Genomic DNA, 14289 nt, shown 5'->3' on the forward strand with positions numbered 1-14289 from the left:
TATACCAAGTACTCCGTATGTCCAAGTCCAAAGTCGCGATAGGCTTCTCTGTCCCGGTCCCCACTCGCCTTAGCTTGTTTTGCCCGATCTCTGCCTTTGCGAGAGCCGGGCGCCATGTAACGGCAGATGCCATTCTCGCCTTGTTCACACGTCAAGGCCACCCTCAGACTTTGGGCTGATGGTGAAGCTCAAGCCTGCTTCAACTTCGTCGGTAGAAGCCCAAGGGGTGAACAAGAAACAGCCTCGCCTCGCACTGTCTGACTCCGGATCTCGAAATGCATAGGTCCGATCCGAGTCTTCGTCGTCGTCGTCAACCAGCGAAGGTCAACATGTCGGGCAGCGCGTCGTCGTAGCATCAAAAAGTGGAAGAGCGTGGCAGTGACAGAGGCAATCGCTATGATCAAGGCCCTTAATAACATGGGCATTTGGTCAGGTCCCTCCCCAAATCATCCCCGGAGCGCTCCCAAAGCAGACGATCAGCGTGGAATCCAAGTGGGGCACTGCTGCCAATGGTAATTTGCAAGTACCGTTCGCAACATTTTCCAGCAGGCGTCGCCTGTCCCGGTGGTCTAACGGTACAAGCCACTACAACGGCCAGTGTCTCCAGTGTCATTTCCCCTCCTCCACCCCCCTTCCACACTTGCACCGCACCTTCCCCTTCCCCCCCTTCCACTATCGTGCCCCCCTTCCCCCCTTCCCCTTGTCTTGCCATTGCACCCCCGGCCATCCATCGCTCCAGCACCAGTGATCCGCTACGCCGCGCAGCCGTCCACTGGCAGTCCAGAGCAGTCCACCACCATCACTTCATTCATCGTCACCTCCTCCGTCACTGTCCAGGTCCAGAGCCAGTGCGCGGCGTGCCTGACTTACAGCGCACAAACCACACCACCAAGCGACGGGAGGCCCTCTTGCGCAGCACTCTTAGCGGCCCAGATCTCCCACAACCCACTGGACTCACTCATCCTAACGAGTCCTAACCCCCCTTTTTGGACCCCCAGCCGCCGCCATCTCGCTGCCGCCATTGGTCGTGGTATCCCGGCCAGCCACCTTGACGTTTCATGCCTCACAACCTCGTCGCGGATTCTGCTGTTGTCTTCCTACTGCCTACATACTTTGCTGCTCCGTCGTCTCTTCTCTGCAGCTTGGCTTTTTGGGGCTTTTGCAAGGTTGCTTTGGACTCTGTTTTTTTTCTACGGCCCGTACTACGTCGTCGTCTGCTTGCTTCCAACAACCTACTGGATACCAGCACGTCAATTGCATACTGTGTGCAGCACTAGCTTCTTCTACTGCAGCATCTCGTCCCACGCTTCTTCTTCTTCTGCGGCATTTGCTTTTTCTCTGCATCCCCCCAAAAATATTCCCTTTCGACACCGACACGCCCTTCTCTCGCCCTGTCATGCCGTGTCGCAACCGCTGGTGTCTCTGAAAGAACCCTTTCCGTCTTCCGTTCTCGATTCCGCCCACGCCTCTTATCCACCCCTTCTATCTGTACGACGAAGAAGCAGAGACATCGACATAATCGACACATTCCACCGCCACATCGACGACTTAGACACAACCCTGATCCGACACGGCAAGAAAAAAAGGAAAAAGGTTCTGCGACATACGTACTATTTAGGTTGGCAGCTGGCTTTTGGGTTTGGCAACTGGTTTTGGGTACGAGCCTGTGCCTGATTGGATTTGGATTCCGCCGGGTAATAGTGCTGCAAGAGGAAGAAGAAAGGTCTCTGTGCGACCCCCGATCGACTTCAAAGAGCCCCCGACCTTCTACCTCGACACTCCCTTTGTTCCCTGCGCCGCCTTTTTTCGACTGCTGCTTCTCGCTCCCCACGCGAACCGAGTCTTATACAAAACACAGCGAGGTCTACCATGAATGGCCGCAATGCGCCTCTCTCACCTGTCTCTCTAGGTGGCGGAAGTGAATGGTCTGTTGGCAAGTACCAATCCATCAACGAAGATCCGTACGCAAACAACCGTGGCAACATCGTCTCTCCCCCGAATTCCGGAGGCTCAAACGGCGCCATGAACGGCGGTTTCCCTCCCGGCCCGCGAAGCGCTGGCGGGCCCTCACCGCCGCCCTCTGTCGGCCGCTCCAGCAGCGGAACAAACATGTACGCCAGAAGTGAGAGCGGAAGGAGTATCCGCGAAGAACAAGCCGAGGGAATCCTTGGCGAACACTATGTTGCCCTGAAGAACTTTTTGAATGGCGGCCAAGGAGGCCGTCCTACGCCCCCTAACAAGGCACGCGACAAGCTACTGCGACTGTCATCTGTCCAGTTTCTCGAACTCAGTACCGATGTTTTCGATGAGCTGATGCGGAGACAATCTCTCGGCCGAAGGCCCTCGGGCCCTGGGTCTCAACCACCTCCCCCTTACCTGATGCCCGAATCCAACTTCCACCCGAAACGTAACCAGGCGAGACAAAAGCTGTCTTCCCTCGGCCCTCCCCGATTTCGCGATCTCGCGACCGACGTCTACTGCGAACTAGAGAGGAGGTTTCCCCGCTTTGCTGCTGGAGATATGCCCAGAGTGGGTAGCCCCGTATCGGTCCGTTCGCAAGCGACCGTGAATGGTGGTTACCCGCCGAGAAGCCAAAGTAGGAGTCAGAGTCGGACGAGACGGCCCTCCGATGCCAGCTCAATGCGAGGAGGACCGCCCCGGGGCGATCCTTATGGTGTGCCTCCATCGCCGGGCTTGCCTCCGGGAGGCGAGTATAACCGGCCGATGCAGAAGCAGTTTCAGAGCAACACGATTGTGCCGAACAAGAGTACAATGGTGGAAGAAGATGACGATGCGAGCCCGAACGAGGACGGCGACGAGGCTTTTGGTCTCGAGCGCACGGCAACAAACCGCACGAGTAAGAGGAGCCAGGCCACGGAGCAAAGTGCGGTAGCATCAGAGGTGATCTTTACCCAACTTAACCTCGTATCGAGTGGAGACATTAACAGCCCTACAGGCCGACAAGAAGCTTTTAGACGAATATCAATCTCAGGTCCGAGAGCTTCGGGAAAAGCTCGACGCAATGGAAGACGTCATGAAGAAGAAGGACGATGAAATGAACAGCATCCTTGACGGCGAAAGATCACGATCGACGGCTGTCAATATGGAAAAGAAGGAGTTTGCCGATCTCCGACTCAGCCTTGAGAACAAGCTCGCTGAGGCTCAGGACGTGAACGACAACTTAAGACAAGAGTTGGACCGCATGAGAGACGAGCATGCCAACGAATCCAGACAGCTCAGAGAGCAGGTCGACGACCTGCGGCAATCCAACATGACCGCCGCTGCGAACGTCAGCTCCGGAAACGCCGACCGGGAACTGCAGCGGGAAAACGAGCAGCTGCGCAGATCCTTGCAAGAGCAGCAACAGGTTACGGAGGAGGCTCGTCGCGAGGCCCGTGAGTTTTTGCGCGAGATGAAGATGCTATCGCAACAAAGTGGATCTTCGTGGCAAAAGCAAGAAGAGTTGGAGAAGACTATCGACCAGCTCGAAGGCGAAGTTCGCGAGTGGCGGAACCGATACGCTCGCACAAAGACGCAACTTCGCGACATGCGCGCTGCTTCACTCGGATTGAATGTTGAGCAGGATGCAGCCAAATACGTGCGCGAGAAGGGATTCCTGCAGCAGAACGGAGCAGTCAAGGACGTTCACGTTACCAAGTTCCAGATTGCCATTGACGAGCTTCTGCAGAGAGCTCGATCAGACGACCCCGACAAGGTCGTTGACTCTATGAAGCAGGTCGTTGTCAGCGTTCGCCGGATTACTAAGGACATCGACGAAGCAGCGCAAACCAACGAGGACCTCATGCAGCAGCGATCGAAGCTCAAGGGCAAGATTTCCTCCTCTGCCAACAACCTTATTACCTCGTCCAAGAACTTTGCTGCGTCGGGTGGCATTTCGCCCGTATCATTGCTCGACGCCGCCGCTTCTCACCTAGTTGCCGCCATCGTCGACCTCCTCCGAGCTGTCAAGATTCGCAATACTCCCGATGGTGAGCTCGAGGACGACGATGATGGCACTATTACGCCTGTGGACTCCACTGGATTCTTCTCCCCGAGGACTGCCTCCAGACAAGAATCAATGATCCAGGATTCAGTTCCTGCGCCTTTGCCATTGGGACAGGCACCCCCACCCTTCCAGGGTCTTGGCGGCAGAGCCAGCATGGACTCCTCAGCCTACAGCCCCATCAACTCCCCCCGTCAATCCGCCGACACCTACAACCGTGGACCTAACGGCATGAACGGTATGAATGGAATGAATGGCATGGGCTACAAGAACGGCCCCACCAACGGGTACGGCATGCGCCAAGATAACCAGGCAGAGGAGCTCAAGGTCTACCTCGACGATCAGACCGCTATCCTGGTTCAGAACATCCAGAACCTCGTCGGCTCTATCCGAAGCGATGCCTCTATCAACCAAATTACGTCCGAGATCAACGGCATCACCGAAGTGGTCGGAAAGGTTATTTCTGAGACGGAGGCTTCTGGCAACGGCGCCATGATCGCTCGCCTGGCCGCCTGCCGCGAGAGACTTCTTGAGGCCAGCGAACGGGGCCTGGACATCGACCGCGGCCAGGACGTTGGTGCGACCGGACGCAACGATCGCGAGTGGCGCATGTGGACGCAGACCCTGCCTCCCATCGCCTTCGAGATCGCCAGGGAGACCAAGGAGCTGGTCCAGCGCGTTGACCAACTGGTTATGAACGGAGGCGACGACTTCTCTTAAGTTATCGGCCTATCTCAGGAAAGCCAACGCTCCGACTTTTAATGATGGTAGGCAACAATGTTGACCTTCCGACAACCTATCACGATACGCATAATCTTCAAACGAAACCCCCCTTCTGCTTTTTTTTCGCGAGAGAAAGCTTTGATACCCCTGCTGTCCTCAGGGCGGCTTTGCTTGCATTTTGGGTTTGCAGTTTTGGGATGTTGAGGAAACAAAAGGGGTCGCTTTTTCGCTTCTTCCGTATCCTTTTTTCTTTATATATATTTGACATCCTCTCGGCGCATGAGAGGAGGTTTTGGCTCTGAAGCTTGGGTTATAGACGGCTCCTTGCGGTTTGGTTACTACTGCCTTGAGGCGTTTAATCTGCTCAGGGGGTTAAGTTCAGTGTACGCTTTGCATGAGAGAAGGACCTGAAGACGACGCTTTTTTTGTGTCAAGTCATGCGAATGAACGAAGACAGACGGAACAGTCCTGGGCTTTCCTGCTCCCCTGGCCATGTATTTTCAGGGCGAGCGGGGGTGGACGGGACGGGATCACTTGTTGGCGGTGTTGAACTGGTTAAAGACAGTGCTTGGGGGGTGTAGTTAATGTTAAGATTGCCCACGAGGCATGGATTGAATGCACCATTGTGTCCGCTCCATGATACTGTGAAGACGCCACTTCGGCCATAAGTGATGTGCCTTGCGCAATATCGTTAGTTTGACTTCCAAGCAGCGGGCTTCGTTGGCCTCCTATCACAAGCAGAGACCTCCCAACATCATGGCATCGGAGGACTGCGCCGGCTCCCACGCGTGTGACCGCGGGAACCGTTATATGACGGCGCGCTCCTCCCGCATGATCAGATGAAAAGGAGAGTTCAAGCGTTCCCGTAACAGTCGCCCTAATTGGTGCGGAGACGTTGGCCAAGATGAGGGGGGGATTATTCTGTCTTTTGAAGAAAGCTTAAACAGCAAAGAATCCATGTGGGAGGAGGTTGGGGAAAGAGGCGAGAGGGGGAGGCGCAAAGGCGGTAGCGATGGGCTTGAGTCTGTTTGTCTTGTTCATTTCCTCACATGTCTGGACCTAGAATGCCGCGAGACGGGCAGCTGATACGCCGCCGGCCGCCCGCTGCATGGGATCGTCCATTGAAGACGGTAGGGTACGGAATGCTGCACCTTGATTAAACCGTGTGCCTGTCTGGCGGCTTCCCGATCTTCCAAGACATTGTCTTTCTTTCTCTAATAGGGGGTCCTCGGCAAGCGGTGCGTTAAGGAAGTTGTTGTTCTCGAGGTCGGACGTCGGTAGGTAAGCGCCGATCCGGAAGGAGGGAAAGCCGGCTGTGAGCTGGGACCGGGTTCATCCCTTGGAAGTGGGGACCGACAAAGTTCCCATTTCTGCGTTCTCCAACTACTCGCCATGTTGGTCGTCCTACAGGAAGGTGTTGGGCCTTGAACCTGCGATCCTCCTCGAACCAAAGGTCCTGTTCAAATGGACAGGGGTGTTTTACACGGGGGGCAACGTAGTTGGACCCATCCGAACAGGAGCTGGACGAGCCAAAACAAGTAGCTCGTTCAGGACCAACGAACCAACCCCCGCTGCTATTCGATTATTGCTTTGTTTCCATGTGCTTGCAGCTTACGGGCGCCGTCGGTCTTCCTACTTACCCCTCACTGCCAATTAGACGACGTCCCCCCTTTGTGGCCGGCGGCTGGTATCTTATGCTAGAGAAAGCAACGCGCGTTGGTAGGGCTGACGCCTGTCAAACACCATCCTCCCCCTCCTTCCCGCCAAGATCAGACCAGTCGAACCAGACGTTCAACACACAAAGTCGGGCGCCTCGTAGCGGACGTCGAATCTGAAAGCCAACGCAGCGGTCAGCTTATGCTTCGATGCCTGTTTTGGGGTAGGGGTCTTTTGCCAATCTCCAGAAACCTTCCCGGCCCGCATGCTGACGACCAACCGCCGTCCCCCGGTCCTGGGTTCGGTCAGCCCGTTTACGCGTATCTTCCTTTGCTGGAACCAATTGACGGCGTCGTGGCTTACGGCGGATGGCGAGACCATTGAAACGGGCTGCTTTTCTTACGGGCGAAGGATTCCTGTTTGGAGACCCGGACCCAGCCATCTGGGGCCGCTTCGGTAGGTCTGCTTGCTTTTTTCCTTCCGTCTTGTCTCGAGCTTGGGGCGGATGCAAGTGAGACGAAGGAGATGAGAGACATGGGGTACGGTGCAGGCAGATATATTCGAGGCTGTTCCCTCGCTTCCCGTTTTCGGGTTGGGGAACCACACGATCTGACATCTGTTTTGTGTGTTTGTGACGGTGTGATCTGTGTCCCTGTCTACCCATTGGTTTTCTTTTATCACACTTCGAAGTTGTGTCACTGTTCTTATTGCTTTGTGTTGCAGCATATCCACTTGAGTTGGTGTTGCTGAGATTTCTAGGTCCTTTGACGACGTGCTCGAGAGGTCAGTAGGTGTATGGCTTGCTGGGGACCGTCACCCACTGCTTCATATTATCAGCAGCTCGAGAAGAACGGATTGAAGGACAAGATGTCGAAAACAGTAACGGAAGTACTTGCAATGCCAGCTGAGGAGCCGAACGCCGCCGCAGCAGCTGGAGACTCCCCGTTGCTGAACCTCCCCTACGAGATCCGGCTCCAGATATACGGCTGGGTCCACGCAATGCACCCTATCCAGCACGCGCAGCTGGCCCCATGGTACCCGACTCCAACATACAGTTCGTACTTCCTAAAGCTTGTCAGGCCGGACGCAGCTGAGGATTCTGGAGTAAAGCGACCTACCGCCGCCGCTGCTGGCGCGAACGACGTCGATGACGATCCCCGGAAGAAGGAAACCCGAAAGGCCGCCACCGCCGACGAAGAGGACAAGGCATTGCTGTCCCCCAACCGACCGCTCTGCGGCCTACCGTCCGCGCTCCTTCGCACCTGTCGCCAGATCTACGAGGAAACGCGCACGCTTCCGTTCCGCAGCAACGAGTTTGTGTTCGTCAACTGGTTCTCCTCGGGTCTCTGGGCGGCGCGGGCCTTCACTCGGGGCCTGCAAAGGTGGCAGCGGGACGAGATGCGGTACACGCGGCTCGAGATGCTGGGGCGGGACTTCACGGGCCCGGCGCTCAAGGAGTGGGTGGAGCTATGCGGGTGCTGGGCGGGCGGGCTCCGGGGCCTGCGGCTCAAGATTCTGATCGGAGGTGGGATATTCGAGCCCACCGCTTCGTTTGCCTCGCTGAACAACAATGCAGAGGCGCAAGCCATGGACATTTCCAAATTTCCAGAGCCACGGCCCGAGTGGATCGAGGAGGGCCTCAGGAGAATGGGAAAGCTGAGGGAGCTGGAGGTCGAGCTCTGCGTGCTTGACTGGGACGACGGGCAGAAGATTACGTGGTGCGAGTCTTTGGAGACGATTCTCAACGAGGGGCGGGAGGGCGGCGAGGTGCGTGTGAGGTGTGTCGAGAGGCTGATGGAGGATCGTGGGCCGAAGAGGGAGATTGTCGGCGAGGGGGAGAAGCAGGATGGGTATGGGTATTGATGCCTGGATGACTGTGGTCAGAGACGATCAATGACAGGGGTAGCGGTGCGCGAACTTGAAGGCATTCAGGAGTTGGGAGTCATTGGGAGCTGGGAAAGGATACCAGAAGGGAGTTTGTTCTATCAAAGACTTGTTTTCTCCTCTCACTCATCTCATGTTCGCTTATGTGAGCCTGGTGAATCGAAAGCAGCAGCCACTCTTCGCGCGGCAGGAAGGAGGCAGACCTGCCTGCCCGGTCTTGCCATCTCAAGTCGGCCACCCTCCCACACCATCTACACGTCGACCGGCTTTGTTTTTTTTTCTCTGCCCTCGAACCTTTTTTCTCAACCGCCTCGTCTTCTCCCACACACAACAACAAAATTTCCTCTCCTCAACCTGAGCAGCCCTAATCCTGCTTAACCTTCCACTCAACCTACCCTTCCTCCTCAGCATACTTTGCGCGAGGTATTCTTACTCCTCCTTACTTCTCTTCTCCCGTCAACTCACACGCGTTCCCCTAGCATCACAAATCTCTACCCTTCTCAACCCATCTCACGCGAGAAATTCTCTCAGCGTCCCTTCCCAAGACAAAAACAAGGAGACACTCAGATCTCTCCATCAACTGGTAGAGCACGCCTTGCAACCTTTCTGTGAAAAATCACTGACCTGAACAGATTCCTTCTCACAAGGAATTTTTGACAAGGAATTATCTCTCCGGTTACACTAAGAACAAGGAAAATCTACCTCGCTCACGAAAAGTACGATCCCCTGCCCACTTCACAATGATCACTCTTACTGACAAGCTCTAGGTCAAGATGGTTGGTCACGTTACCAGAGGTCTCACCTTCGCTCAGCACTGTTACGAGTGCCTCGAGATGGACTACACCTACGCCTGGCCCCTTCCAGTCCGGCTTTTCGCTGTCTTCTTTATTACAGCCTTGTTCGCCAGCATGCACCCCGATGTCAACGCCTTCACTAAGCGTGTTGTCTGGATGGGCGTCCACCCCTTTGCCCTTCTCGTTGGCTACATCACCGCCGCCATTGTCCGCGGTCTCCTCTTCATCTTCATTGACGGCCCTGAGATGCTTGTCAACCTCATCACTCGTCACCGTAACCGTGACCTCGACGTCCTTGACAACCTTGACGTTGAGAACAACACCAAGCTCAATGCCATCATGGGCCGTCTCCACGCCACTGCCCCCGAGGAGTGGACCCCTGGTGGCCGCGTCTTTGACAAGAAGTACAAGCCCTTCTTGCCCGCTGAGAAGATGAACTTTGCCGGTCCCCGCCAGAAGAACGCCATGACCCGCAAGCGCAACCTCTCTGTCTGAGCTTGCCCTTGCCTACTCTCATCAAACGACAAGCGCTGGAGTTGACGGGTGGCACTGAGTACTTGGAGGAACTGGATCTGTCCAGGAACCGGATCTTCTAGGGGAAGGCAGCTTCTACAACAGCTCTTCGGCTTTTTCGGACGCGCGGAATGATGGAGGGCGATACGAAGCTCATGAGATCACGAGACCATGACTAACGATTTCTTTTTCTCTTGTCTTTGGAGGGAACGAATCTTTTGGGGGGATGGACTTTGGTTCATGCCTGAGGAGTATACACAGGCGTGGCATTCCATGCACTCTTGGATGTGCACATTAGGACTTGGGTTCGGCAACGATTTGGAGTTTGGCCTATGGAAAGCGGGCTGGACGGACACGCATCGAAGCATTCAGGTGAAAAATGGACAGACAGGTCCCTAATAATCGGTAGACAGATGGAAATGAGACGCTCTTGCTATGTAATTCTTTCATTTCGCTTGTTTTTGTGATGTTGTCCACCTCGACGAGGCTTTTCGCAAAGCTGAAGGTGAAGGCAAGCGAGACCAGGCACGTACGTGGCTGCCATCGCCATCCCAGACGTGCCTACATCAACCTCGATGTTTTTAACAAGATCAACGTGATTTTTCACACGGTCGAAAAATAAACCTAGGTGTTTGTGTTCTCTAAAATTGAAGCATGCTTCCACAATGATTGAGCCTGGTTTCCTTTCGCTGTTGGCGCTTGTCGAAATAGCGAGGGGACGTGTAGGGAAGGATCTATTTGCCATCTTCGTCCCTTCCTAATTCACCCACATACCTCACAAAGAATAGCGAGACCGAAGAGGTCGCAAAGCTTGACCATTGTCACACGAGGGTTCCCAACAATTTTAGAAGCTGCGAGGAAACAAGTTGTAGCCCATGCTATCTCCTTCTGAAGACAGAGGCAGTGACACGGGCATTCGCTTGACCCGGTCAAAAATGGCTTGAGAACGAACTTTATAGAAGATCGAAGCCTGGTCGACCGTCACTTCAATATCTCGAACCTGATTTCTTCCTCCAGGTCAGGCACCTAGTCTAAGTGGGATCGAAGAGTCACTCATTGATAACTCGTCAGGGCTGGGGAAGGTCCTTCGCTACGTGTTGAAGACGGACGGCGGCAGATTTCATTCCGTAGCATGAGGTCTGAATGAACGCCCAAGATGTAGTCGTATGGATTAGTACAAAAGGGGATGGCCCGCGTCATCCAGGCATCGGCACAAACGATCATGTGAGTTCTGCCCGCCGTCGGGGTTGTCGGGCGAAGCTTGCTGTTCACTCCGTCCACTGTGGCGTGGTCCAGGCAAGTGGTGATGCATTGAAGTGCGATCCTTCAGGTTGCAGGTACGATCGAATAAACCACCATTTATGGTAAATGGAGACGAAGCCCGACAGAGACGAAACGGGAGCTACGTTCACCTACATGATCTCTTCAACCAACTACTGCAAAAGACAGGCGACCAGCAGCAGCATCGGAGAGGTCGCCATGGCGACTGAAAACAGCATTAAAGTCGATCGAACATATTGATTTGCTTTATCGTAGCCCATTGATCGATCAGTGATAAAGATATAGATGAGGAACTAGCATCATGGCCAGAAGACTCGGGAGCCCCTCTCAATATACGATATGAACCGTCCGGATGTTCCATGAGTTTTCAAGTAGACTGTCCCCAGTGGGAAGGCACTCTTTCACGAACATTGCTCCTCAATCTCCCGAGGGAACATGTAATCCTGTGTATTTCCCACCCACGAGAATTCTCTCAGCGATTGTTCTTCCCGTTTCGTGATGCCCGCTTCCCCCAGGAAAGATGTAACATGGCCACTGGAAGCCCGACGCCCATCTGAAGGCCCGGGGATGTGAAAAAAGCTAACCCTTTCTTCAATCAACATATTTCGTGCATTGATTTTCGCGAATATATACAAGACACTTGAGAAAAACACAACACAGATAAATCACAACACAGTCCACGGCGTTTGCTATTTGTATATGTTCGGAAGCTATGCCATTGTACGCCTCTCGTGAGCGTGTCAAGCCGACTGTTCCGTCTCTTGATTGATTTCTTTCGTAATGAAATTAGGAAGTCGTCGAAGTTATGAGGCTATGGTCTGCTGAAAGAGACTCACGTCGCAGCTCCTGTGCTTCTGGGCCAAGGTTGGTATATAAGACGCTACCCACGGGAAGTCTCTTAGCAGCACAACAAGACATCACATGTGCTATGTCTGATCCTATTCTTTTTCTTAAAGGAGAATCATGCCCTCTGATCGCTTCAAAGGACTCAGTGTCCCAAGGTATGTTCTGTGCTCTTCACCTGTCATGAAAACGCTCTCAAGGGCTCTCGAGATAATACACGCCATGAATACGACGCAGACAGAAGTGACGGCTCACATTACGGAGACCTTACATTGAAACATCTAGCAACATCGCCTTGAGCCCTAGGACCTTCATATCTGCCAAATCCAAGTATTTAGACCTAGAGAACCCGTCGGAGACTATTGGGATTGTGTTGAGCAAGACTGTAAGGTAGAAGGGGGTATTTAAGCGGACATCCTGGTTCAAAAGCTTCTATTTAATTCAGAGTATGACCACCCAAGAATGGCATGATTGAAGCCACGATATTCTCATCAGCTGTCGAATCATGGCGAAGCCATTATCCAATGCATCAAATGTTCTGATGATACTGCCGTTTGTCCTTCTCTTTCCCAATCCTCCGAATGCCATCGTGTGTGGAACTCACGATTCGGTTACTTGCTATGTTTCGCTCAGATTTCAGCAGGTCATTTTCATCTCCTTGATAAAAAAAATAATTGTTTTCTAGGGGCGCAGGGTTCTTGATAGCAAGTTTGTGCATATTTCATGTCAAGCATCCGGTAATTTTTCGGTCTGTGTTGCTGGTCACTTATCTTACTCATTGACCATCCACCAATGCCCATGGATTTTCGAGCAGACCTAATCTCGTGTTATTTGCCAGCAACAGCTCTTTTCGAAGGAAATGCTTCTCAACTGAAATTGCAAGCAGGACAGCGGGGTGAAGTTGTGACTAATCCATGCAGTGAAGCTATTGACAATTTGAGCCCACCCAAACCCCCCACAACATCCCATCCATCCGCCTTGACTCTGCACTAAACCGCAACGAATCCTTTTTGTTCGTTTACCAACCTCAACAGACCAAAAGGACCCCTGGCGCAAGCCATGTGACTTCGCGCCAGTCTCGCTCCCAAGCGGTGTGGTCCTCCACCCCCCAAACCGGCCCCCGTCTCACCCTCTAGCCTGCCCCGCACCGCGCCGGTCGTGACTCACGGGCTATGTAACCACTAACCAGGGGCCGTAATCAGCCGCAGACACGCAGTAGCGCATCCCGAACGCGAGATATCACTGTTTTTCTTTCCATCCTTGAGTGAGAAATTAAAAGTTGATATGCCAGGGGCTAAGGTTGTCGTCGGCACTGGCGCGTCACCTGGGAAAAACGGTCGATTGAGTGTGTGTCATGTGGTTTGGGGGAAGGAGTCATTGGCTTAAAAAGGGCGGGATGATCCCGCGCCCGCAGTAACGTCCTTCCCTTTGTCTTGCTGACTTCTCAACTTTCATCGTCCTGAGGAAATCGGGAACTTTGTTTTGACACGCGAGGAAACTTCACAAGATTTCCATCTCACAATCCTCCCAACACTATTCCTCTTTCCCAATTGGAGGAGGAGAGAAAGCACGTCAATTGCGGCGCGGTCCGGGGTATCGAAGCTCGGAGCTTATCTCGATAACACACCACACACACCCACTCTCATCCATCAACCCCGCGAAGTCACACGCGCGGAGCCAACGACAGGAAGCCAACGAGACCCCACGAAGCTTCTTTTTTTCTGACGTCATATTTCAACCGTTCTCTCCCGACCAAGCGGAACAAGATGGACGCGCGATGCCAATGCGGCGCGGTCACGTTTAAGACGCCGCTGCCTCAGCCGCTGCGGCTCTACATTTGCCATTGCGATGAGTGCAAGCGCCAGACGGGCTCCGCTTTCGGGACGTCGGCGATCTTCCCCAGGTTCCAGCTCCCCGCCATGGATTTGCTGGGCGTCTATGCGTGAGTTTCAAAACCCGTTGGTGGTGGTGGTGAAAAGTGAACAGTTAAGGCTGTAGGGGAGTGGACTAGGGGTGAGGTGAGAGAATGAAAGATGATTGAGCTGGCTGTGAAGAAAGGAGGATGAGGTGCTGACGTTAGAGACAGGAGGCCGACTGCATCAGGCGTGACACTTCACTGGTGAGTCTGATAGCAAGCCACCATGCCCTTTCTCATGTAATAACGTGACTCATCAGCTACTTTTGCCGCAACTGTGGGACGAGGTTGATTCACAGCACACCGGTATGTCCCTTCGGCCTTGCTGCTGACAAATGAACCAGCAACTCATGTTAGACATAGGATAAGAACGTCGTCTCGGTCAAGGGCGGCTGCATCGACGGCCTCGACTGGAAGACGGCGGTGCACATCTGGACCAAGAACGCCATGGTGCCCATCCCGGAGGGCGCCGAGACGCACCCCGAAGAGGCGAACTACACCGACTACGGAGATTCGCAAGAGACGCTTGACCAGCCCACCGACCTGCGTGGGAGTGGAGGTTGTACCGGTCCGGTCATCAGGGCGGCTTGTGATATCAGCCCGAAGAGTTCACTGCAATGAAGTGCTCCTATGACAAGGTTGTAGAACGCAAGCGAGAGTTGGTCGCAGGTGACAGG

The 14289-nt window shown here is 54.0% G+C and overlaps 3 protein-coding genes across 3 annotated transcripts; all 3 read left to right on the forward strand.

The window, feature by feature from the left end:
- Positions 1-1869: 1869 nt before the first annotated feature.
- CGCS363_v011058 (Uncharacterized protein) lies at positions 1870-4723 on the forward strand (the record flags this gene model as incomplete). Its single annotated transcript, XM_036642907.1, has 2 exons — positions 1870-2901; positions 2957-4723. 2 exons carry the CDS (start codon positions 1870-1872, stop codon positions 4721-4723), a joined length of 2799 nt encoding a protein of 932 aa, XP_036491848.1.
- A 2526-nt stretch (positions 4724-7249) lies between these two features.
- CGCS363_v011059 (uncharacterized protein) lies at positions 7250-9555 on the forward strand (the record flags this gene model as incomplete). Its single annotated transcript, XM_036642908.1, has 3 exons — positions 7250-8149; positions 8899-8982; positions 9034-9555. 3 exons carry the CDS (start codon positions 7250-7252, stop codon positions 9553-9555), a joined length of 1506 nt encoding a protein of 501 aa, XP_036491847.1.
- Positions 9556-13463: 3908 nt separating this feature from the next.
- On the forward strand, positions 13464-14233 carry CGCS363_v011060 (uncharacterized protein; the record flags this gene model as incomplete). Its single annotated transcript, XM_036642909.1, has 4 exons — positions 13464-13639; positions 13784-13816; positions 13873-13918; positions 13976-14233. The coding sequence occupies 4 exons, from the start codon at positions 13464-13466 to the stop codon at positions 14231-14233; spliced, it is 513 nt and encodes a 170-aa protein (XP_036491608.1).
- Positions 14234-14289: the final 56 nt, after the last annotated feature.

This window comes from Colletotrichum siamense (assembly GCF_013390195.1).
Source record: "Colletotrichum siamense strain Cg363 chromosome Unknown KSG_Cg363_contig07, whole genome shotgun sequence".
Lineage (NCBI taxonomy): Eukaryota > Fungi > Ascomycota > Sordariomycetes > Glomerellales > Glomerellaceae > Colletotrichum > Colletotrichum siamense.